Genomic DNA, 24,377 nt, shown 5'->3' on the forward strand with positions numbered 1-24,377 from the left:
AAGTCGTCACGTTTGTCTTAAAGCTAGGTCAATATGTTTCTTGAAAAAAGTGGTAAATATATATTATAGTGCAAAATCAACATTTAGGAGTGGATTGTGTAAAAAAGTTATTTTATCGTTTTTGTTTTGTTGTTTTTGTTGTTTGTTATAAATTTGATAATCTAAATCTTGTAATGTTTATTAAAATACCTCGATTGCAAATTGAAATACTCAGATATTGGCTGAATTTTGACAAAAGTACGTTTATTTGTATGGTAAAGGAAAACTATTTACCAAACTGTAGGACAAAGGTGATGATTTTTTCATTCAGAATTGTCAACTTTCCTTTCATCTGTGGCTACATCCCTACAGCACCTGCGTATGGAATGTTGATATCACAACTCATACGTTATGCCAGCGCTTGCCGAAACTACGCAGACTTTTTGTATCGCACAAGAATTCTAACAAATAGGCCTCTGGAGCAGGAATATGTTGCTAAAAGAATGAAGTCATCACTACAGAAGTTTAATGGTCGCCATCATGAACTCGTGGATCGGTTCGTTATATCCATCAGCACCATGAAAACTCATTTGTTCAACGTGTCATAGTTTTCCTTTCCTCTACCCCGGTCTTGACTTTTTTATGAGCAACTCGGCGGGTGTTTTAGAAAAGCAGAGGACTTTTTCCCTGCCGGTGCACCTGGTCCATGCTCCCAGTTTTTAGTGGAGTCCAAGCTGCGCATTTACTTTTGTTACCCTGTATGCTTTATTTTAGTTACTATATGTTCTTTGTTGTGTGCGTCTGTTTTCCACGTCTTGTTTTTGTCCCTGGACTACGGTCTTCTGATTACTGCTATAAATTTGGTTCCTTTGATTACTCTTTCCCATATTTCATTGACGCATTCCGTACTGAAAAAGTCGAAGAGTCTTCATATCGAGTGATGCGTCTTCAACTATCTATTGTTTTTTATTTGATATTTCATTTGATATTTAATGTGTTATTTTCGTGTTTTTTTCTTTCCTCGTTCTTACACTGAATAATAGGAAATGATTGTTTCATTTTCTGCATATTTTCTTCGATCTACATCATTGCAAAACATATATATGATGTAGAGATTATATACCTAAGTGGTTTTCAGCGTTTGTGACTCAACCATAATAAGACTAATAACTTTTTTGGTAAACAATATTTTTGTTAAACCGTGGTCATGTCTTCATGCGATATGGACTAGCGTTGACATTGAAAACTCATATTAAAGAGGTACGTTCTCAATTATGTTTAGGGATTCATCTCCAGTCGTATCATTTTCTTTCCATATACATATACTTTCCATATATTGCTGATTGAGAAAGTTAAGACACCCAAAACAAACACAAAACATATGAACAACTCTGTTTAATTGCAAGTTTTAATTACTCAATAATGAAAGTGTATTAAAACGAGACCTCAATGTACATCAATAAGATATCATTGCTCCTTCATTGATCAAAATTGCTCTATACACGTGATTGATCTCATGAACAAGAAATAGATATACTCTCATACATTTACCCTCATGGTTAAAATATGAAGATGAGTTCGTGACTAAACTTTAATTGTCATATTGGGTATATAAAATTAGTAGATATCTCGGACATTTCCATTTTCAATCAATAAAAACATATTACGTACAAACGTTTGCAGAAAAAAGATAAAAGTTTGAAGACATTGAAGCAGGAGTACAGATCTGGTTCAAACAATTCTAAGATCAGTTTATTGCTACATTTAAATAGTCAGTCGCTTTTTCCACACTATCTGAAAGTGGACGGATAACAACAAGTTTGTAAATAGGTGTTTCTTTAATCACCCATTAAAGCAAAAAACTGTTGCAGCTGATGCTGAAAGGAACATAACAGAGTGCAACGGCGTAACGAAGACGGCAGTGTTGTTGGGAGTCGCCCCTGGAATTGGGGTCGTTTTTGCTTGCCCTCCTGACACAGCCGCAGTCACATTAGAAGTGGTCTGTGCAGCAACTGGTCGAAAAAGAAAAAAAAACATATCTTGGTATTAAGCATTTCTAGACAATGGACTTCATCGTTGATTTCTTTCTTTTTTATTTAAAATAAAGATATAAAAAAGCCCATTTTCTCGCGAAACTTAATTTATTGTACGCATATACTTCTAAGTAAATATTCTTGTAAATGCCTACATTCATCACTAAGTTACATTTACACACTTACTAAAACATAGATAGTCGTCTGTACTGTAAGCCGTGAAACTTGCAAGTTACTTTGAACTTAAATCATATCATAACAAAATATTCAGGAAAACTTGATACTTACCGCGAAAAATGAAACCACCGCATAAATCTTAAGGTTCAGTCCTTAAATTTGCAAATATGAATTTCTCAACCGATCATATTTTTTAACGGGACACAATTATCTCGTTTCATTAGCATACCTAAAGTAGATTTCATCCATGTACCAAAAAGAATAATTGCAAGTCCAATAAACTTCATCTAGAAAAAATATATTAATAAACTTGTAAAATATGTCATATACTAATCATGAGGTTTCCCGAAATGTTCACTCGGGGAACCACAATTAATAGATTTAATAGATTTCAAACTTTGACGTACTTGTCTTATTATATTTGCCGATTGCTGGCTTTATATTTTTGTTATGACTGCTCATGATGTATTTTGTTACCAAATGAAGGCGCGATTATTCTGGTTAAATCGTCTTTGGTAGATTTAAAATAGGTGCCCACTATGTTTAACCAATTATCAATATAATAGGAAGGAATACAATGTAAGACAAACGACAAAACAAACAAACAAAACATAATCATTTGCTCATCTGATTACATTTGTTGAATAAGCTTAAACATTGATTCGTTATTTACTTTAAAACAAATGTTATTTAATTTTTTGAGTTATCATTGTGGAATACCCAGTGTCATACGTGTGAACGTACAAATTAGACCTGTCAAAATGCTATGAAGTGTTAATTATGAAACTGATAGATTGATAGATAAATCATCTGTGATAACAGAGAGGTAATTTGTTTAAAATTAGTTAATTCTATACTATTCATTTATTTTCGTCATACTTTTGTTCTAGTTTGTTTGTTTGTTTGCTGTTTTTTTGAGCGATAATTGAGTACTACCTCGATAAGTTACCAACCAACAAAACTATACATTTGCAAATATTATTATATATAAGTAATTAATTACATAATTAATTATTAACTTAGAACTTCATTCAATAGATGGAGTATTTAGATTAATGCTTATTATTACTGAATAAATAATGACCTCAAATCGAGGTTTAAACGGGTAACACTATAGAGCAATCTGTTTTGGAAGAATTGAAATTGATTGTCATAATAGGAAAAGAAGCGTATTCTTACTGAAATGCTGTATGCCTACAAGGTACCTCGAACTTCTCCTCGAGAAATACAATTGGATATACTGTTCGTAATATTATTGCCTTTCCGAATATTAGCTCTGGCGATAACAATGATTTTGCTAAAATGATTATGTATGCTTTATCACGGCACTGAGAACAGTATACATAATGTGAATTAAATAACTATGTACTGAAACAAATACATTTTTTCCTGGTTTCCTTTTTCAACATATTCATTTTTGAAGAACTTGTTAAGGTTTAAAACAGGTAGATGTGAACAAATGCTTTTCAATTATAAAACCAAAAAGTCAAGTGATATTTCGGTGGTCTCGCTGCGTAGTACTACAGAATCGTTGACATTCATGAACATTAGCAGAGTCATTTTTCGAATAATTTGCATTCGTTTTAAATAAATATGTAAGACACGGAACCCCGATCGGACGCAGGTACTCGGAGGTGTGATGGTATAACACAGAAGTGTGTTAAGATCGCGCTTTACAGCGGTTGTACCAAGTGATGGTTGGCAGCTGCATCTGTAATGGCAACGTGGAAATGCGAATGTCACTACCTGGATTTGGGTATTTTTAAATATGATCACACTTATGTAGGTTTGCGGTTAATACCGTAAATATCATAAAATTTAATACAAAATGCCATATCCTGTGTGTAAGGATTACCTTGGACACAAAGTATAGTTGACTATTACAGCTATAAATTAATTTGTGTAAAAATAATGCCAAATGAATCAGATACATGCACCGTTTAATTTCACCATGGTACGTAATTCTAAATTTTATCAAAATATGTAAGTGTACAACAAGCCATTTACGATTTCTCGTGATTCCATTCATTTCAAATCGGTTGTACCTGCGAGGTACAGTAAAAGCAGCATCTTTTAGGTGTCCAAATTTTGCACAAGATCGAGTACGACTTTGATACATCTGAAATATTGGTTATATCAAGGTGTTTGTACAAAGGGGTGTACATATGTTTTGTAATTATAGTAAAGTTTTAAAAATATAAGTACGAAAGATATTTAACAACTCGTACCATTAGAAGATTTTCTTCTTAAAAATGGAAACAAAGGCGAAAAATTCGACAATCGACCAATAACTATACACTTTGTTTTTATGGTCTGTTGTATCTTTTTTAAATGATCCTTCCAACGGCCCATTGCGTAGATGGAAAGTAGATTCGATTCAAGTAACACTTCCCTTTTATACGCGCTAATGTTCGTAAATTGTTATAGACACGATATATTGGCCGGGATTCCAACGCACTACCACGTCTTCGCTCAACATAAAAAAAACCCTTATTTTAGTTTTGACCATTGCAAATCAACGCGACTCCAGTACACTTCAAATCTCAAAAATATACTACGTCGACTGCAAAACCGATGTAGCTTGGGATCATTTGTCTCAAGTAACAAAATACGACGATGAACTAAAACAAAACGGTACTTTGAAATAGTTCTATATCATTGGTCACATGTAAAATACATTTTTTCTTTCAAAAAACACTATTACACCCTAATTATATAGGTGTGCTACTCATTTTTAAAGACAAAAACAAGTTACCTAAATGAAAATGCAATTTTTTTTAAATATGCCAATTACTCAAACCGATGATGGTGTATGGTATATCATTAATTAAGATATATGGTTTTATATTATAAAATTTATACTCATTTTAATCAGATATTTTAACCACCTATATAGTTGAACGAATGATGTTAAAAATCTTTAAATATAAATTGACGTTTGGTTAATAACTTACATTTTAGATATAATTATTTTCCTAAGTCTTGAGTGGAACAGAAATCCAGTTGTCCCTTTTTGTAACTGATAGTCGGCAATATATTGGTAACCTGAAGAAGGAAGTTTCTATAAACACTTTACATCTGAATATTTCAATTTATATATGAATACAACATTTTGTTTATTTTGTAGCTATGAAAACATATCAAACATTAGCTAAGGGATAACTTCTTCTTTAGTAACTTAAGTATTTTGGGGTAAACTAAAAAATATTTTTACTCATAAATTAAAATAAGATTTAAATCGAACAGTTTCAAGTCTGTACCGGTATCCATCAGAAAGATATGAAATATTGGTGATATTTTAGAAGTCATAGAGATTACTTTATCAACATGTATGCCGAACTTATTATGCTATGATTCCATTGATACGCAAGTTGCTAATATATGTCCATCAGTGTTCTCCTTCACAACGATCGTGATGTATTTTAAAAAATTGACAGTTTGCTTTTGGATTCCTAGAGACAAGAATGACACTCAAAACATATTTTGTGCACTTCGAAAGACAACAGGATTGTTTTCACCTTCAAAGTAAATAGTTCGAACTTCTGTCAGTTATGCGAAATCGACAAATCTCTATCGAAGAGGATTTGGATATTTAAAATCGTTTATATTAACTGAATTAAAAAAACGGGGTTTACCAAATGGGAAAATATAACCACTTTGGAAATATGGAGTATGTTCATATGTTTGGAGAATGCTGTATGAATTGAATTTGTCTACTAAATATTAGAAACAGCAAACATTTTAATAATTACCTGAAAACAGCCTATACTGAAACAACTTAAGCAGCCGTAGCAGTTTCTATCTTTTCTCGACACATAACATTTTATCATATTCGGAACAGAAGTCAGTTTCTCTATTTCCAGATGCGGAAAACACACGCTCATGATAAAGCACCGACCATTTTTATATTGAGGGGTAGGATATTTAAAAAAATATATATATTAATTCACTTTGAAGAAAAATTAAAAAGAGATATTTTGTCTGTGGCAAGAAAAGATGAAATGGAGTTCCACAATGGTGAAAAAAATAATGTGTTATCTTTTTCATAAAAAAGCATGTTCATCAGCACGTTCAAAAATTGACTACTTAATTAAACGTTTACTTCGAAATGAAAAAAAGAAGACTATGCTATACCGTTAGGTAATGAGAACTTACTTCTAGTATTATAATTCGTTTTATTTGAATTACATGTAGTTCTTAATACGATGTGCTATGAGGACAGTCCCTAGCCCGGAATACAAGCGTAATGACTTATTCACTTTATGGTTGAAAGTACCAAAACAAGCACAAAAAAGTTAATTCGGAGATGATGGCATAATTTTCTTTAATGGGTCTTTTGATCAGCTTTAAATGTTATTTAAAATTGCTAATAAGAACCTGAACTACTAAAACTTACTAATCTAAGTCCTCCATTGATTTCTTAGAGAAAATTCAACTAAATCCAAATGGAATAGGGTGAAACCTGTCGACACTTAAGACATATTAGTAGACCAATGCGCCTTCATGCATAATTTCAACAGTTTTAATTCATTTAAAAGTTACTCGGCTGCAAAATATACAGCTTGTTCTGCCCACTAGCAGAGCGTGTGCTCCCAGACTTAAAGTTAATAAAAAAGTAATAAAAAGTTATTAACATTTGTAACAAAATACTATCCAACATTACAGACAATCTCGTATTTGTAACGAAAGCACTGGTCTTATATAATTAGTAACCCTGAATACTCTCAACTATATGAACAACCACTAAACAGTTGAACTATAAATATTACTCCATAACACTTATCATCTGTTGAAGATAAAATTATATATACCATTCTTTAAATATGAAACTTTTACATAATACATATAATTACGAAACTAATTAATACTTGCACTATATGACCGGAAGCCAAAGCGTGAAATATACTTGTGATATGTGCATTTGTATAACAAAATACATTCGATTTTTCGAAACAACTAGTAGAATTTTTTATCCGCCAATGAAAATTTTGTCCCTTAAGACTGCCTTAATGATTGCAAGCTGTGGCGTGGAGACATTATAAGAAACTGGAAAAGCTGCCAAATTTGCAATTGATATGGAGCGCCACAACCTTGATATTTTTGAACGAAGTTAGATGAACATCACCTGGAGCGGTCATACTATCTTCAGGGGAAATTCTACTGGACTCCGGAACACCGAACGAGGGTGGCAGCCATTAACAATGACTAGAAATCTCACTCAACATGAAGGCCATTTCATCGAATGTAATCCCGTGAGTGAAATAATTATCGTCGCAAGATTTATGTCAAAGATACAAAAAGTAACAGTCATTCAATCCTACAATCCTGCCAACGTAGTAGATGAGGAAGACAAAGAAGAGTTTTACAACCAGCTCCAAGCTACCCTAGATTGAACAACACGAGATATCTTGATTGTAATGGGTGATATGAATGCCAAAGTTTGAAAAGATAACACAGGGAGCGAACACATAAAGGGAAAGGAATAAATTGGTAACATCAACGAACATGGAGAACTCAGAATACAGAATTTTGCTTCCAGAACGATCTGGTCATAGGAGGTATGACATTCCCACTCCCTTACACGGATATATACAAAACAACTTGGGTATCTCTAGAAATTGAAACTAAAAACCAGATAGACCACATTACAGTCGCCAGAAGTTGGAGAAAGAGCATGACAGACGTTAGAGCTTATCGTGATGCTGATAAAGCATTCGATCTTCAACTTGTGGTGGTAAATTTAAGATCAAGATAGCCAGAGCAACAAGACAAGTTCAGATTAGAAAGCAAAAGTATAACATAAGGAAGAGACATTGTAGACAAACAATGGGAAAGAGTAAAATCAATATATAATACCACATGCCAAGAGGAACTTGGATTCTAAAAGAAGGAATACAAGCCATGGTTATCTGAAGATACAATCAAGACAACCGAGAAACGCTGATCTATAAAGATACAACTTGACAAGGTCAAGACAAGATTGCAGAAAGAATTGTTGAGCATTTGGAAAGAAGTAAAGAAAAAGGACCAGATAGGATAAAAATACCTACATCTACAATCTCGCTTCATAAACAAAGAATGCAATGGGCAGAAATGACACAAAAACTACGTACAACATCACACGCCAACTGTCCGGTAGAAAGACCAACACATCCAAACTAGTGAAATACAGAGATGGCAATGTGATAAGAAACACAGGTAGAACACTTTTAAATGGAGACGATATAGCAGATGCTCTTGATCTGACTCCTTGTGAAGACTTTGATGTTGATACTGGCCAATCACGAAGAACGAAATCATAAAAACCCTACCAATAGAACTGGAAAAGCCAAAGACCGAACCAGATTTTCACCTGGCCTTGAAGATCGACCCGGAAAAAACCAACAACATCTGGATCGATTGATTGGTTGATTGTTGCCCTAGCAGCAATATTTCAACTATATTCAGGCGATGAACATGAAACAGATGATAAAATGAACATGAAATGATGATGAAAAGAAAAATGGGATGAGACACAAGGATAATGAGGTCAACAAATTTTGATTGCCACTGGAAATTGGGAGAGGTGGGTAGGGTTGGGCAATTTAGCCTTTGTGGTTCCTACTCTGGTAGAATACCACAGAAGGGTAATTTAACAATCGAAGAACGTGGTATCTTTCCCAACACGTTGTTCCACTATGGTTTGTGGTCATGTTTTCCGTATTACGGCCTAACAACACTAAAATGTAAGGGCTACCCTTTACCACCAGCTGGGACACATAACCTAGTTGTTCTGTAGGTGGAGCGCTCTCTCCCCAAAGCAGGGTTCTGAGCACTGTTTAGCTTAGCGCTTCGACGGGCTTATTCTTTTGACACTCGGACCTGCATGAGACCCTACAGCACCTTGCGTCTGGGAAACAGTGGAAATCCCTGAGGAATGGAGTTTAATTTACACCTTTAAGCTTCCAAAGAAGGGCGACCTGATCAACTGCCAAAACATGAGAGGAATTTCAGCTACTTTCTCGTGCTTTTGCAGGGAAAGTTAAGCCAGACTTTCTTGGGCTCTGTTATTGTTAACGAAAAAAAACAGCTCCTCATCAAATTCCCGTCTACAAACAAGGGCATGTCTTGTTCAGGCCAAGTAAATTTCATCCAACCCTCACCAAAATATGGGGTTATTGTGAGGATTTTATTTTCATTTTTTACTACTTACCAGATATTTGCTAGCCTAATGTTATCTTTTTTGGTGTATAGACATGTTTTAAATTCATAGCCACATCAGTTTCAGAGAGGAAACATTATTTTGGTGACCAAGAATTGAAAGATTTGTATATTATAGTGCCTAAATACAAGAAAATGAAGTGAAAAAAAACCTGATTTTGAAATTCTCGTCTCATTGTATAAAAAAACTGGTCACTTATTAGGAGAGGGATGTAAATCTATTCATTAATTTTATTTTGCCTTAACAAGAATAAACTATCTTACTATCTGAGTCTTTACTTTCATATGCCCTCCCTTGATATTTATATACATTATTTCTCATTTATTGTTTATCGTAAAATTGACTAGCCAAAAAGAAAAAAATCTGCCATATTCCTGAAAAGAAAATTAAAAAGAGCAGAACAAAATTATTTAACTGCATTGAAAATCCCCTTCCCCCTCCCCGAATAAAATTGGTCGGTGCCTAACCTTATGTATCGATTATCAAAAATACAACATTTCAACGTTTATCAACATACTATATGTACTTATGCTTTGTTTGATATTGCAAGTTTTTTTTCTGCTATCACATTCTGTATAAAATATTCGATTATTTCAATTATAGTGAGTCACAATCCTGCTAAATTGGAACAAAACTCGTTGAAAGGTTTCAAATAAGGAGTTGTGTCGACAGAGTGTAAAGACCTGACGCGCGGACCGTTACGACTATATCCCCTTATGGTTCATTGTAAAAAATAAACATTACTTGGAAAATGCCTAATTCACGCTTTGTTATATAACACAGGACAGACAATGTAATAAATGACGCTTTATCTGGGCAATATACATTTCATTAAAATATAATATTATGCAAGAACTAATAACACGTTTGATTTAATAATGAATTACTACTTGCTCTTTAATTCAGATTTTTGTTGTTAGCGAAAGATTATTATTTTTACTAAACAGTTCTCAGTGAACCTAATACATGACCATAGACAGACGAAGAACTTGTCCAAATAACCCACGTGCCAGGATATCTCATCAACGAGGAAATATAGTGGACCCAGTTTGATACTTTAATAACAGGAAATAACAGGAACGTGGACTAAATTCCCCGTTGCTACGTCAAGGTGTGGTAAAACAAACAACATTGTTGACAGACAAAATGTTGTCCTAATATTCAAAATAATACTTGATTGAAATATAAACAGTTCAAATAAACGTAAATACCTTTTTTATAATGTTTTGATGTCATATTCAGGTCGAAGTATTTGAAATGCAGAAAAAATGTATGCATGTTTTAACAAAACTGGCTCAAAATATTTCACAGGTTCACAAGTCTGGATTTAGGTTTAATCCGAGACATCAAATTAGTTGCACTTCATGTACGAGTGTTATTCCGTGTAAAACCGTTGACGATAAGGAGGCTTACCGTCCTAGATAGCAAAACAATGTACTTGATTCATAATCTTTGACGGACTGTAGACATTTGATATTGGTTTGTTTGGTTTGAAGTTTGGAAACATTCACGAATTTATACAAAATTTTGAAAGATGTCGTTTTGGTAATTAGGACCCAGTTGAAGTTTTCTACTCAGTCTTCCTAATAGAAGAATCGGTAAAAATTAATACACGTAAATAGACAAAAATATAAAAGTGTAATCGTTTTATATCAAATTGACCCTGATATCAAATTTAATCATACCAGTGTAAAAAATAAATAAGATATAGTACTCATATTTCTCACGATTCATCAGCGCAAAACATGGGCATTTTCGTGCAAAATAGAACAAAAGTGTGTATTCTGCAGAATTGGGCACCCATTTTCATTACATAATTTTTGCAGGAAATTTTGGCCACATTCTTCAACCACAAAGATATTCTAACAATATAGGCCTGTTGTATTAAGAAACCTTCACGCAAAATACTTCATGCTCAAACTAACTTTTGTTTGGAATTAAGGGCAAAATTGTATTGATACGAAAGATAATCTATGACGTCATTTTAACACGTACAAAAATTGAAATATCAGTTGTCGTAGTGTAGTAAATATAAGTAAAAGAAAGGAATTAATTAGAACAAAGATCAAGCTTGTCGTTATCCTGTAATAAAAGTTGACAAGCTGCCCTGTGGTTTGAGAAATTTTGCGTAGTTCATTGAAGACCAATGGGTGGCCTTAGGCTGACATTGCCATCCCAGAGGGGTTGGTTTTTTTTTTTAACATATTCGCTGTAAGTTTTCTCATTAAAAAAGAATAAATGCGTACCCAGATTTCACAGATAACTTATCACAAATACACCCTTTTGTTAAGTGTCTGTTTTTTTAAGAAACATTCGCAGAGTTTATAATATTGTTGTGCTCAACCGGAGTAAAACTAACAATAAAAAAAAGCAAAGTATCTCTCCTCCTAGAATTTTGTACTTCAATCAATAAATCGACAGTCAAACTTTAAAAAGTGACAAATTTGACTCGTAGGAACGTAACCTTAATCGAAAAAAGTTCATTTGTTAGACAATTTGAACGATGGAAAAATCAGTGTACATCCCACAGGCCGGACATAATGCATGAATTCTCATTTGAAAACTCTATACACATACTCTGAAGAAAGTTTGCCACAGTTAAACTGAAAATTGACAAATATACACCATTGCCGTTGCCGTATACATTAGTATTGAGTCATATCCTATTGTATTTGCAATTTTGTATTAGAAGACGAGGTTTTGAGGCAACATGTAGTATTATTGCTGCATTTTTTTTAAAATAGATACAATAAAAAAATCAGTATTCATAATAGAAAAAGCTTCCTTAGCAGAAACTGGTACCCAAGGGTTGTAAATGTTTTGGTACCAAAGAAGTGAAAGAGTGGATAAGTGAGCAGTGGAGTACACTTAGTTTCCATGGACTAACCACATGAAAAAGTCTCCATCATGCTGGACAAATATGTTGTCCATCGAAAATTTAACATTGTCACACATCTTGCGGCGGATATGAAATCGAAGTGTGAAGGGTTAAAAATATTATGTAAATTGATAAACTGGGATCCAGATTTTAATTCGCTTTTTGTTGCGATGAGACTGTAGATTATTTCTGGATGTAAATGGTTTGCAAATTACATGTACAGTAGCTAGGTATTACACTTTTCTGATTTAACTAGAAACTTTCATTGCACAGACTCTTGTGATGTTAAGGTATCCAAAAAATACACTGGCGAAAGATCGAAATGGTCATGGAAATAAATTGAAGATATAACTGCTCTATAGTTAACAATGTATCAAAAATCACTTTCCTTTATTTTGTTTTGTATGATTGTTTTACATTCTTATTTTTTTAAAGAAAGTACAAAGAATCCTACCAAATAACACCGGTTCAAATAAATGCTTCGATAAAATGAACCAAGGATTCGTTCCATGCGTGATACAAATTGGAATAAATTTATTGTTGTTGAAAATGAAGAACATACTTTAAAAATGAACGGCAAATTTTAAAAGAATAAACTTAAGTCATTTAAATCATTTAAATGATTGTATAGTTTGACACATTCTACATTCTAAGGTTCGGCTACTCGAGTAAATTGAATGATTTGAATAGCCTATAACCTTATAATCTAATAACATACCACTGATAGAGGATACCCTTTAATTAAATTTATCACTACAATATTACTTTTCAACACGTATGGTATCAAGTGTAAGGTAAATTAACTCATTTTAGCAATGATACACCTTGATATCATTTAGTTAATAGTACTTATTGAAGATTTACCAAATGGAAAATCGTTTTATATTATTCTTAATTGTTTAAGACAAACGCCCGAAAGCTTCCCTCGAGTCACATATACTACACCGTTTTTATAACGTGTCAATATCATTTAATTTGTACGGCAATATTTCCCCATCTGTCCTTGTTATTTCCTATTTAATTGACCTTTATTTTTGGTAAAACAATAAAAAAACATAATCAATTTTATAGTATCAAAACATTAATGTAACCAATTTTGACCTTTTGAGCTTTCAAAAATTGTTATGAGCTATGATAAACATTGGTATTAATTAAATTAGTACTTTGTGAGTTAATTACAAATCGTATGCGTTTTATGTATGTGTTTACTATTGTTTTGTTTCTTCTATTTGTGTATTACTTATAAAAAGTTGTTCAGGTAAATAATTCCATTCAAATTGCATTCAGAACTTTAAGGGTAAATAACATTCACGTGTAAGCTATGTGAGCATTGTATCACTGTTTATTATGCGTTACTGATTTTAAAGATGGTATCAGATTTTTGCTACACCGATTAAAGTCATATATTCATTATCATTACGTCTTATGCTTGTTTATTCAAATGTTAAATGAAGATGACAACCAGCGATAATTTGTTTTAAAATCTTTGATAGTATGCTTGTTGTAGAGAGAACTTTGAAAGAAGAATATATATATATATATATATATATATATATATTGTACAGTATACTGGACAACTGTATTCAAACATCAAAATGCAAATTTTCTGCCACACTGATTGCCGATAAATGTAGACTTGAAAATTCGCAGATGGAACTTTTATTTAATTTAAAAATTAAACGTACATTTTTGTTGATCGAGGCTTTAACCATATGGTATAGGGATGTGTTATCATTAAATTTGTTGACGTTTGATAACAGAATAGTAACGTTATTGAGATTTGTTTATTTTCAACTTCATACCATAATATTAGTGACTAGACGTTGCTGTCATTTTCGTTTAATGTAAATGCATAAATAAAAACGCTGAATTACTGTTCAAACAATTTCTTCCCGGTAGCTTTCAAATACTTTCCTCATAAGTATTTTCCTAAAATTATACAAGTAATGGTGATTTGATCATACGTTGTGATTTCTATATCACCTTAATCAATTTAATATGAACTAGAGAATCATATCACTAAAATGCATAAGGCATTAACCACACACACACAATCAAAACAAAACAACAAAAGCAAACACAAAACAAATAAAAATAAAAACAAAAACAAACAAACAAAAAACAACAGAAAAAAAAAAACAAAATCAGTTATTAATGGCCTACAATCATATTTTTTAAAACAAAATACAATTAAAAATGTTTTTCGGCTTACATGATCAGCATAGCTTTACTTGTACATAATGTATGTCTTATTTCAAATATAATCGATTTTTGAATAGCTTTAATATAGCCACTGAGTATAGAACGCTTAATTAAAATTCCATGCTTTAATTGTTTCGATAACTTCCTGTTTTGGAGAACAAAACGATTATGTGCTCTTGAAAATCGTAGGAAGGTTGATGAAGGCAATGCTACAGAAATCAAACTGTAAGTAGGTGCCAGTAAATATCTTTGAACAGATTCAATACATATTTTGTATCTAAAAAAATCATTTTTTAAGATTAAACATAGATGCTGAAAGACGATATTCGATACAAATAAAGATAATGCATCTAACGAAACACAACTCACCATCCGTATCCTCTAATTATATTCTTTAAAAAAGAGTTACATGTTATATTTCCCCAATTTTCTAAAAACTTTGTGTACTTATTGCCCGTTACAGGAAATATGGACCTAATATCCCTTATAAAAGCAGGAAAAGAGAAAGATGCTGTACTACAGGTTGATAAAGACCATGAGAGCGATAGCACCGCTCTAGAGGAATATAACGACGAAGTATGTTCTTTCTTAGGAGTGTTTAAAAAAAATAATATATCAGCAACGATTCATGCAATCGACAAGAATTTATATGTGTTAGTTATAGAATAATACGTTCAAACAAAACAAAATGAGTCAGTTGCATACGTTTCAGTAACTTTGAATATTACGGCAAACATCTAAGCTATTGTTTATATATTTACTAGAATATTTATAAAAAATCAATTTGCACAATGTGTTCTGTTAAATGCAAATCCCTTTGGTCATTTGTTAGGTAAGAAGGTTTTTTGTTTACAGACGGTATCTTAGTCCTCTCATTCATCTACTTTTTTAAAGTTTATTCAAGTTTTATATAAATGTGTGAAATTATCTAATTGATGGTGAACAAACATTTGTGTGAAAAATATCAGTTAAGATTAATTAATTTTATACATGACAGCATGGTAACACAGTCCTTCATCATGCCTGTGAAGCCGGGATGATCAATGTAGTGGTCCACATGCTTGAAGGAAATAGGAAAATTTTGAACACCATTAATCAGGTAGTTTTCTAATAAAATTACTTAATTATTTGTTTTAAATGTCATTAATATGAATTCATATTTGTGTATCATATTAATGCAACTAAACAAATTTGAAAACAAATATTCAAGAGAGAAATTCATTCATGTCTATTCATATACATTCATCTTTTATATCTTATTGCAATATGAGCAAGAAAAATGTCTAATCTTTGTGAGGACAGGCTCCATTTGATTAAGTTATGTAACACTATTCTGAATCAAAGAAATTGAAAAAATCTAGATAATGTTTTCCTCTGTCGACAGAAGGGACAAACGGCCGTACACAAAGCAGTCAACAAAAGTAAAGTTGAAATTCTGGTAGCTTTAGCTAGCTTTGACGCGGATCTAAATGTAATGGATTCTGTAAGTTTAGGCATGACAAGACCTTACATTCAATGCAGTGAGTATGCCTCCCCGTGATTGTGTAAAATAGCATACCTTCGGATATTATTCATCTGTTCATCAGCATATGAATTCCTTTACTTTGATATATACCCCATCTATATGATCTACAATGACTTACATGGTTACATCCATACAGACTTACAAATATACACGTTTCATCAAAGTATATTGGTTGTATACTTGTTTATTTGTTTCACATATAAGTATGATACCTTAATGTGCATATACTATAAATATATAGACTCATTGCATTAAAGTGCAAGTAATGTTGCGTTTATTGTGAAGGTTCCATTTTTGAATCTGTATTTGCTGAATAGTACAAAACATATATATACTTGCTAGGATTTTAGAAACTTCATGTTTAGATACATTTTGCATCATTGATGTTATATCTTTATCCGTTATCACAAACCAAGGAGGTGCATGCATTAAGGACGTTTAAGAAAATGGGTTGATTAGGAACTTAAAACAATGACTCTTAACCTTACAACACAATTTATTAAAATTGAAATATTTTCAGGATGACATCTCTCCACTTGATATAGCTTTGAAAAATAAAAATCTTGACATGATTAAATTGCTTTGTGAGTTTGGTGCTACACCAATAGAAAAGGACTTCATCGTATCATCCTTGGGCATATCGTCATTCAGTTCAGAGGATCAAAAACTAATGGAGCCAATTTTGAAGCAACAAGAGCGACTTGCAGCAGTTAAGTATGAGTAAGTGGGAGGTAATGGGATCAAAATGTGATGATTTTTTGGCATGAGGATGAAAATAAAAATATATATTCAGCAGTGAATGTAAGGAAATGCATTCCATATTTTTTATGATTACCGTTTGCAAGAACTATGATGAACTATTACGATTATGAAGTGTAACTAAGACGATAAAATGAAACATAAAACAGTTCTGAGTTTATTTTATTTTCGAAAGAGTAACGGAATAAAGACTAAAGGGTCTAGCGAACCTGATTTGCTCAACTGGTACAGTCTTTTTTTTTACATTTCAAGAGCATCAACTCTAAAAAAGGATCATCGTGCTTGAACTCGCTAAAACTAGGCTATATTGAACATTTCACCGATTGCAAGCTTGTCTCTGTCAATTAAGTTTTATTTTCAAATTAAAGCTACATAATATACAATTTGTCGCTCTTGTCCTTCTAAGATAACTAACACCAATAACCGATCGTCAAATAACGATCAAATGAAGACTTTTATATAGTGCTTTGAGCTGACGAAAACCTAGATGCTACTAATGAAAGACAATCTGGAAAGTAACTTCAGCATACTAAGTAATAGGGGGAAAAATTCATTACAAAATGTCCTTTCTAGCCAGTTGTTGTTTTGACGTGATGCTTGACTTAATCATATACATTTATATGTCATTTACTATAGGTCCATTGACTACTATCTACAGTACATAAAATCTGAAGACAATACTCAATATTTTTCTGGCCTAGGAATAACAACCAAAGAAAACAAATGGAAGGAGAATTATTTCCTTTATATTTCGAAGGAAGCTCCAGAAATTTGGGATGTCGAGTCGAACCTTAAACCAGACGAAGCTCTATTTAGCGATATTTATGTAGTAAAGTCATGGGGACCTAAACCTGACACTATTGCAATTGATATTAATATAGAAGATAGACCAAGGATCAATGAAACTTTACAATTAGTAGCGTTACAAGGAAAGGTATTGACTGAAGAAGATTTAACAAATAACGTCAGATCAAAGTCATCAAAGGAGGTAGGAAGTTATGCAAAATAAAAAAGACAATAATAACATTTCTAGATAAAACAAGCACGTAATGCATTAAAAAACACATTGAAGAGTAGAATTAAATATTTCTTACAAAGTTTGCTATGATTTACTTTGGTTCTCTCTCCCAAATAGAATAAAACTCCTGTGTCAAAATATTCAGATGATATTTGTGTTTTGATGTCTTAGCAAGATGAACTGGTAAATAAGCATTTAAACTGGTTTGGATTGATTTCTGTAAGAATGCGCAATTGCGTCAGTAATTTACGCTTAGACATTAATATTGAAATTAAAATTATAATTAAAGGAATAATTTTATACGTTATATATATATATAGGGACTTTTTTTTGCTTTATTAAGTTGTAGACCACTAAACAAGTATGAAACGGGCCGCACGTAAAGAATACGTACATATGTAGTAATATATTGGTAAAATAATATGTTAGAATGTTCATTTTATTTTCATAGATGACCACTGCCTTTGTTCAGGTGAACTTAAAGTCGACAGCAGTGTTTGCAGTAACCGTCATGGAATCAAGTGAAGTGTATAATGTCGGAACTGCAGCTCAACAAATCCAACCAAAAATGGAACCAGGGTCTAAGATAAATTTCCCTGCAGGAACCTTTGGTAAAAATGGTAAAATTTCAATAAATGTGAGTTTAATGCGATTTTACAGAAACATTTGATATCTGCATGTTTAGTTTGAGGTCATTATATTTTTATTTAAATGGTATTTTTTAGTTTTTTTGTAACTGTTTGTCAAAGTTCAGTCCATTCTTTTAAAATAATCATAAAACACGCTTCATTGAAAATCAGTATCAATATTGTTTTCGATTCTTCACACAATGTCCTAAAGCTAATATAATGGCTAAAATATCAAAGAAAAAAATCTATGAAGTTATAGAATATTTTTGTCAGTTTATCTGTTAAATATTAAAAATAAAACTACAAATGCCTTGTCATTTAAACATGTTTGTCTAATTATAACATCCCATTCAAGCGAAGGATTGTAATTCATTAAATCTTTAAAAATAAAAAGACCAATAATTGCAGATTTTCATCAGTTAAATCAGACAGTTTTGTAATTTGCAAAAATACCTATTTGCACATTTTGCGTAACTCATATTTTTATACATCGTTTCAAATGCCACACAGAATCAATTATTCTTTATTATTTTTGATTAAGTTGCAGTTCGACTGAAATTGACGAAACAATCGATGTATTCAAAGGATTCATTTAAAAAAATGGCAGGGATTCTGGGGCACCAACTTGTAAATATAAGCCTAAAACTATGAATATTTTTATAGCGGGTTAGCTGTGAACTCATGGATAGATAAGCAATTAAAATATATATTTATCTCTTCCTATTGTATGTTTATCAGGTGCTTGAGAGTCAAATATGGAATCAAGAGGAAGACTCAGAACAAGATGTCCTATTTTCAAATATCCTAGAAATTTCTTTGGCAGACAAAAGTCAACCTAAGCAACCAGTAACTGTCACCATGCCACTTCATTCAACTGTACCAGCTGACGATGAAATCGTCATATTAATGTCTAAAGGAGAACAAGCAAACGACGAAGACGAATGGGATGTTACTGATATAAAGGAAAGGGAAGGAAATTATGTTACTTTTGTTATGAATCATTTCTCGATGTAAGTAACTTTTTGCATCTTTGATCCTATATCTAGAAACGGCGATGTTGATATCTTAATCTATACGTTTATCATTCTATATAAAGTCTTTCTCAAATTGAAGGAATCTGTTACTCACTAAGCTTATCTATTTTTAGTAGGACATTTGCATTAACCGTATTGTTTTTGTTATAAATAGTCAAAAACGTAGGGAAAAAAAAGACATAACAAGAAACCAGCTAACAAGCTTTTTTTAGATACATGTACAGATTAAATACATTAACAAGAAGGAAAACTCAAATGTAGATCACATTTTGTAAACTACTGTCATACTAACATTAAAATGGAGTGCATATCATGTACCTTATTTATTGAAAATGTATGGTTCTAAAGATCGCATTGCATTTAATTTTATATCTGAAGTTATACTGCAGCGTCAAAAAAGAAAACAAAGAAAGCAAGGAGTGCGTTAACAAATGCAAGTAAGAGATTAAGAAAGTTTCATTGTTTCGTTATGATGCGGCCACATCAGAAAACTAAGTTATCATTGGTTGTCGAATGTTCAACCACAGACAGAAGCGAAGAAAGACGACAGTATTGGATTCGAAAAGGTTTTGTGGTACAAAAAATTCCCTACAAAGCGGCAAGACTAAAAGAACGATCTACATACATTGTAAGTGTAATATAAGAATAATCAAGGGAACCAAGGTTATAGCGGTAATCTAAAGAATGTAATTCAGGAACAAAGACCAGAGATGGAAAGAAGACATACATAACAAAGAACATACAGTAACTAAAATTATTGGAACAAAGTAACAAAAGCAAATGAGCAACTCGGTCTCCACTAAAAACTGGGAGCATGGACCAGGTGCACCGGTAGGGTAAGCGTCCTCTGCTTTTCTAGAAATACCCGAGTTGCTCATAAAAAGTCAAGTCCGGGGTAGACGAAAGAGGAAAGGAAAACTATGATACGTTGAACAAAATCAGTTTTCATGGCACATATGGAAACACCATAGCAATCCACGAGTTCATAATTATGTCCATAAAACTTTTATAGTGATGACTTCAATCTTGTAGCAACATAACTCTGTTCCAGAAGGCTATTTGGAATTCTAGCGCGAAACAAAAAGTTTGCGTAGTTTTGGCAAGCTCTGGCATAACGTATGAGTTGTGATATGAACACTCCATACGCAGGTGTTGAGGGATGTTACCACAGATAAAAAGAAAGTTGACTATTCCGTGTCGTAAAGTTTGGTCACTATTCTTTACCGTCGATTTCTAAGTGTAGGTCAAGATTTGAGGCTGACTTCACAGTGTCTGTAGTATCCTTTATCTCAAGTTCTTTAGGGTAGATGCGATGTATCGATTCCCCGAAATTAGGATTGTTTAAAGAGCATTTAAGGTTGATAACATGCCAATTAGGGATGGCATAGGGCATGTGTGACGATACATGACACAATGTTTAAATAGAAGAGCCCAAATACTCAATGATGCAGAACATTTACTTTATGTAAAGAAATGAGGCATAAGAACCAGTGTTTAATTGAAAATAATAAAACAAATTGCTACAATAATGTTTTAACAATTTAGGACTTTCCAGAAGTAAAAAAAAGTTTTTACACGCACTCTGCTCCATTCGTGGCATAACATTGTGACATAAATGCACGACAACTTGAATAGGGGAATAAATTTGCATTGAACATTGTTTGCTATTTGTCTCTTTTTAGCCCCTGTCTGACGCATTTTACATCAAAACTCATGAAATCATATTACACCGTATGAATTTACCGTGCTTTACATGTTACAGCTGCACTATTGTTGATAGACTATAACCGGATGCAGGATGACGGGTGCCGCTGGCGTGGCAAAATCGATACGCCTACCCTCCCAGAGCGCCTGATGTCACTCCCTGTAATCTGTAGGATACATTGTTAGCGCTAATGTTTTTACTTGACGTCTTGTTTTTCTTGTCTTCAGTTTTACATGTATATATGCAATCTACTGTTATGGTCGTAATAATGAACTCATGGACCGCAACGGTGTATCCATTTCCACCATGAGAACTGATTTGTTTTCTATATTCTCTTACTTGTCCTTGTTCCTAGATTGCGTTCATTTGATTTCCGCTAGAATCTTGGTTCCCCTGAATACTCTTATAAAATTTTTTATATTGTGTTTTTAGATCTCTATGTCTGTGTGTCATGTGTTCACGTTATATGTCAGTTTGTTTGTTTTTTTTTTCATTTTGGTATATTAGAAGTATCAAGGTTGCCATAGGACTAACGTTTTGGTCGAAATCAAAACTCGGTGATTGTATGGCATAGCCATATCTATCAAACATGTAAAAACATTTCATAATTTTGTAGTTGTTCTCCTGTTTTTCTACACGGATTATAAATCATATCAGCAATTTGATGGGTGTTCCTAGAAAAATAGAGAAAGCTCATAATACCAATATTAATAATGCATTTTTGCTCGAACCAGCTTTAAGTCAAGTGCGGATTGCTCACGTATTCTGTAGATTTTATGTGTAGTGTAATATATCTTCTATAATGTTTTTTTTTGTTTTCCCCAAACATGGTTATCCTGGTCCTCTTTCTTATCATTGAATCTGTTTTTTACTTAACTTTCTTTCGAACATTAATCCATCTACCCGTTTTTTTCGTTTTGGCGTTCATAAATAAATGCTACAGAGTCTTCAGAGTGACCCTTCCTCCAACCTCCCCCTCAATTTTTTTTAAACATAAAAAAACGTAATTGAAAGAAAAACAAAAGCAAAACAAAAACAAAAACAAAACAAAATACAAAAAGAAAAATGGACGGTAAATTTGGTATGGTAAAGACGTTCGAAGTAATTTTAGTAGTATTGAAAAAGTTGGATATAAAAAAAACCACTTTACGACTAGATATGCAAAATGAGTATTTCATCATGACCGACTGTCAAACACGCAAACATAAAGATAAACTGTAGTGAAACTTTTTTTAAGCAATCTTTCAGTGCAAACGTTGGTAATATCTTGTGTTTCTTATTAAAGGAGCCATAAATCAAACATGTGTTTCATCGGGACTAGTCATCTAAGATTACATGACATTTGAAAAAGAACGCTGATAATTTTTTTTTGTAATATTCTGTGTTAGATGAAAATGAATCATTGTTAAACAATGTTTTAATAACCGCATAGTAAACGTACATCAATCGCTATAAGATAAGTATCAACAGACAATCAATACCATAATTTCAAATTAGTTGTTTATTTATATATTTTACTTCCAAATATCTTATACTTGAAACGCAATTATTTTGTTTCATAGATTAAATTGACTGGGAACGTTGCCATGGACAACTTGATCGACGATGTCCACAGCCGAATCACACTAAAGTCAAACCTCAAAGATAATATTTACCGGACCTTTCATTTGAAGAATGAAGCTGATTCAACGATCGAAGGAAACATTTGTCTAGGGAGATTTACTCAGCAAAAAAGCCGTAACAAAACCAATGCAACACGCTCACAAGGTTTTTTTGACAAGATACGTGGCGTGTTCGTCTCTGATAAAGAAATACAGAGTAACAAAGAATTCACGGAATTCGTGACATTACCCCTCGACCAATCTGTGACTGGTAAAATCTAATATTTCTATAAACTTTATTGTAATGGACAATGGTTCCAAATTATTAAATGCTTGAACAATTGAACATATTCCTGATCTAGCACTAAACGAATGCACAGCTTTTTATGAAAAGAAAAGAAAAATAATGTTACACTCCAACTCCTTTATATTGCATTTATTGTTTCATAATCATACACACACTTTGTGACGCATTGGTGTAAAGCGATCCTAAATCATCGTAGGACAGTCGTATATCAGGTTCAAATAAGATTTTAAGCTTACTTTATGCATTTCTCTTTCAGTAAAAAGAAGAGAAATAAAACTTGATCCCAATGATATTAACTGTAAGTTTTTTTTTTCACATGCTTTACTGGCAATTGAAGTTGTTTTAAATACCTGTGAAGCACTAATATCATACCTCTATAAGGTAATGTAGTTATATGTTTTTATTTTACGGGGTATCACTGTAATGAAGCACATCTGCATCATGTGTGACGATATCAATCTATATGTAATAAGATAAACTGAAAATATAGATCCCTTGAAATAAACCTTGTTCATGGTCAGCAAAAAGATAAGATTTCATTGATCTTTGAAAAATTATAATTTAAGGTACAATACCAGTTCTTTGGTGGAAGTCTCTCAGCAGGCTGAGTAATAAGCTATCGACAGAAGAGTGTCTAGAATTGGCCAAAGTACTTAAGGTAGGAGAAAAGAAATTCACCAATACTAAGAAGAGCTCTAACATACGAGATGAATGGTACAGGCTATGGCGACCATCTAGACCGAATGAGCACCTTGTGAAAACCTTGGAAAAGGCATTGAGAATCATTAACAAACATAGTGAAGCCGACAAAGTTTTAGAAGCTTTTGATGCCCAATTAGAATATTTATGATTACATTGCAAGGTTGAGTTAAAAACAATATTTGTACTATAGCAATTTAATTTTTGTTTTGTTTTTATTTCTCTAAAAGAATTGTTTTTGTGCTGATTGGACATTTACATGTTTCATATTTGTACTGAAATTATATGACATACGTATTATGTGCACTTTGACAAATATAATCAATGTTTAAATACATATGTAAGGATATGGATGTGTTTCATTTGACACTCCCGAAAGAAATAGATATCGCCGTACCACATTGAATTTAATTTAGAAAAATGAGCAACGCCGAAAAATTATCCTTACTATGCTTTGCTAAGCGTTTCTATGGCATATCACCTCTACCATTCTACCAATGTCACGTTTGTGTTTGTATATTTTACAGTAGGACATTTTTTGATGCTGAACAAACGTAGAATTTTAGTCTCATATGAAAAATGCAGAAAAGTTGAGACTTCTACGGTGCCTCAAAATTTAAACATCAACGT

General features: G+C 32.6%; 1 protein-coding gene and 1 long non-coding RNA gene across 10 annotated transcripts; one reads left to right on the forward strand and one right to left on the reverse strand.

The window, feature by feature from the left end:
• Positions 1-1,359: 1,359 nt before the first annotated feature.
• LOC148607696 (uncharacterized) lies at positions 1,360-8,322 on the reverse strand. Of its 5 annotated transcripts, none has more exons than XR_015914975.1 (4): positions 8,303-8,322; positions 5,144-5,234; positions 2,419-2,476; positions 1,360-1,991 (listed from the first exon to the last, which is right to left on the reverse strand). It is a non-coding gene; the product is annotated as an uncharacterized LOC148607696 (long non-coding RNA). The 5 variants fall into 5 exon arrangements; XR_015914977.1 differs by lacking the exon at positions 8,303-8,322 and adding an exon at positions 8,240-8,259; XR_015914978.1 differs by lacking the exon at positions 8,303-8,322 and adding an exon at positions 7,315-7,334.
• On the forward strand, positions 2,896-24,096 carry LOC148607697 (uncharacterized). Of its 5 annotated transcripts, none has more exons than XM_088544142.1 (13): positions 5,872-6,104; positions 10,338-10,501; positions 14,934-15,046; positions 15,468-15,569; positions 15,855-15,953; positions 16,516-16,715; positions 17,391-17,742; positions 18,224-18,409; positions 19,140-19,411; positions 19,814-20,063; positions 22,703-23,012; positions 23,305-23,346; positions 23,615-24,096. In XM_088544142.1, the coding sequence occupies exons 3-13, from the start codon at positions 14,939-14,941 to the stop codon at positions 23,896-23,898; spliced, it is 2,205 nt and encodes a 734-aa protein (XP_088400268.1). In that variant the 5' UTR covers positions 5,872-6,104; positions 10,338-10,501; positions 14,934-14,938; the 3' UTR covers positions 23,899-24,096. The 5 variants fall into 5 exon arrangements, with proteins under 5 accessions (XP_088400269.1, XP_088400268.1, XP_088400266.1 ...); XM_088544144.1 differs by lacking the exon at positions 5,872-6,104 and adding an exon at positions 6,112-6,329; XM_088544143.1 differs by lacking the exons at positions 5,872-6,104; positions 10,338-10,501 and adding an exon at positions 2,896-3,015.
• The last annotated feature ends 281 nt before the right edge of the window (positions 24,097-24,377 follow it).

Source organism: Perna viridis, chromosome 9, assembly GCF_037379345.1.
Source record: "Perna viridis isolate PV_CMFRI_1.1 ecotype Kerala chromosome 9, ASM3737934v1, whole genome shotgun sequence".
NCBI classification, from domain to species: Eukaryota; Metazoa; Mollusca; class Bivalvia; order Mytilida; family Mytilidae; genus Perna; species Perna viridis.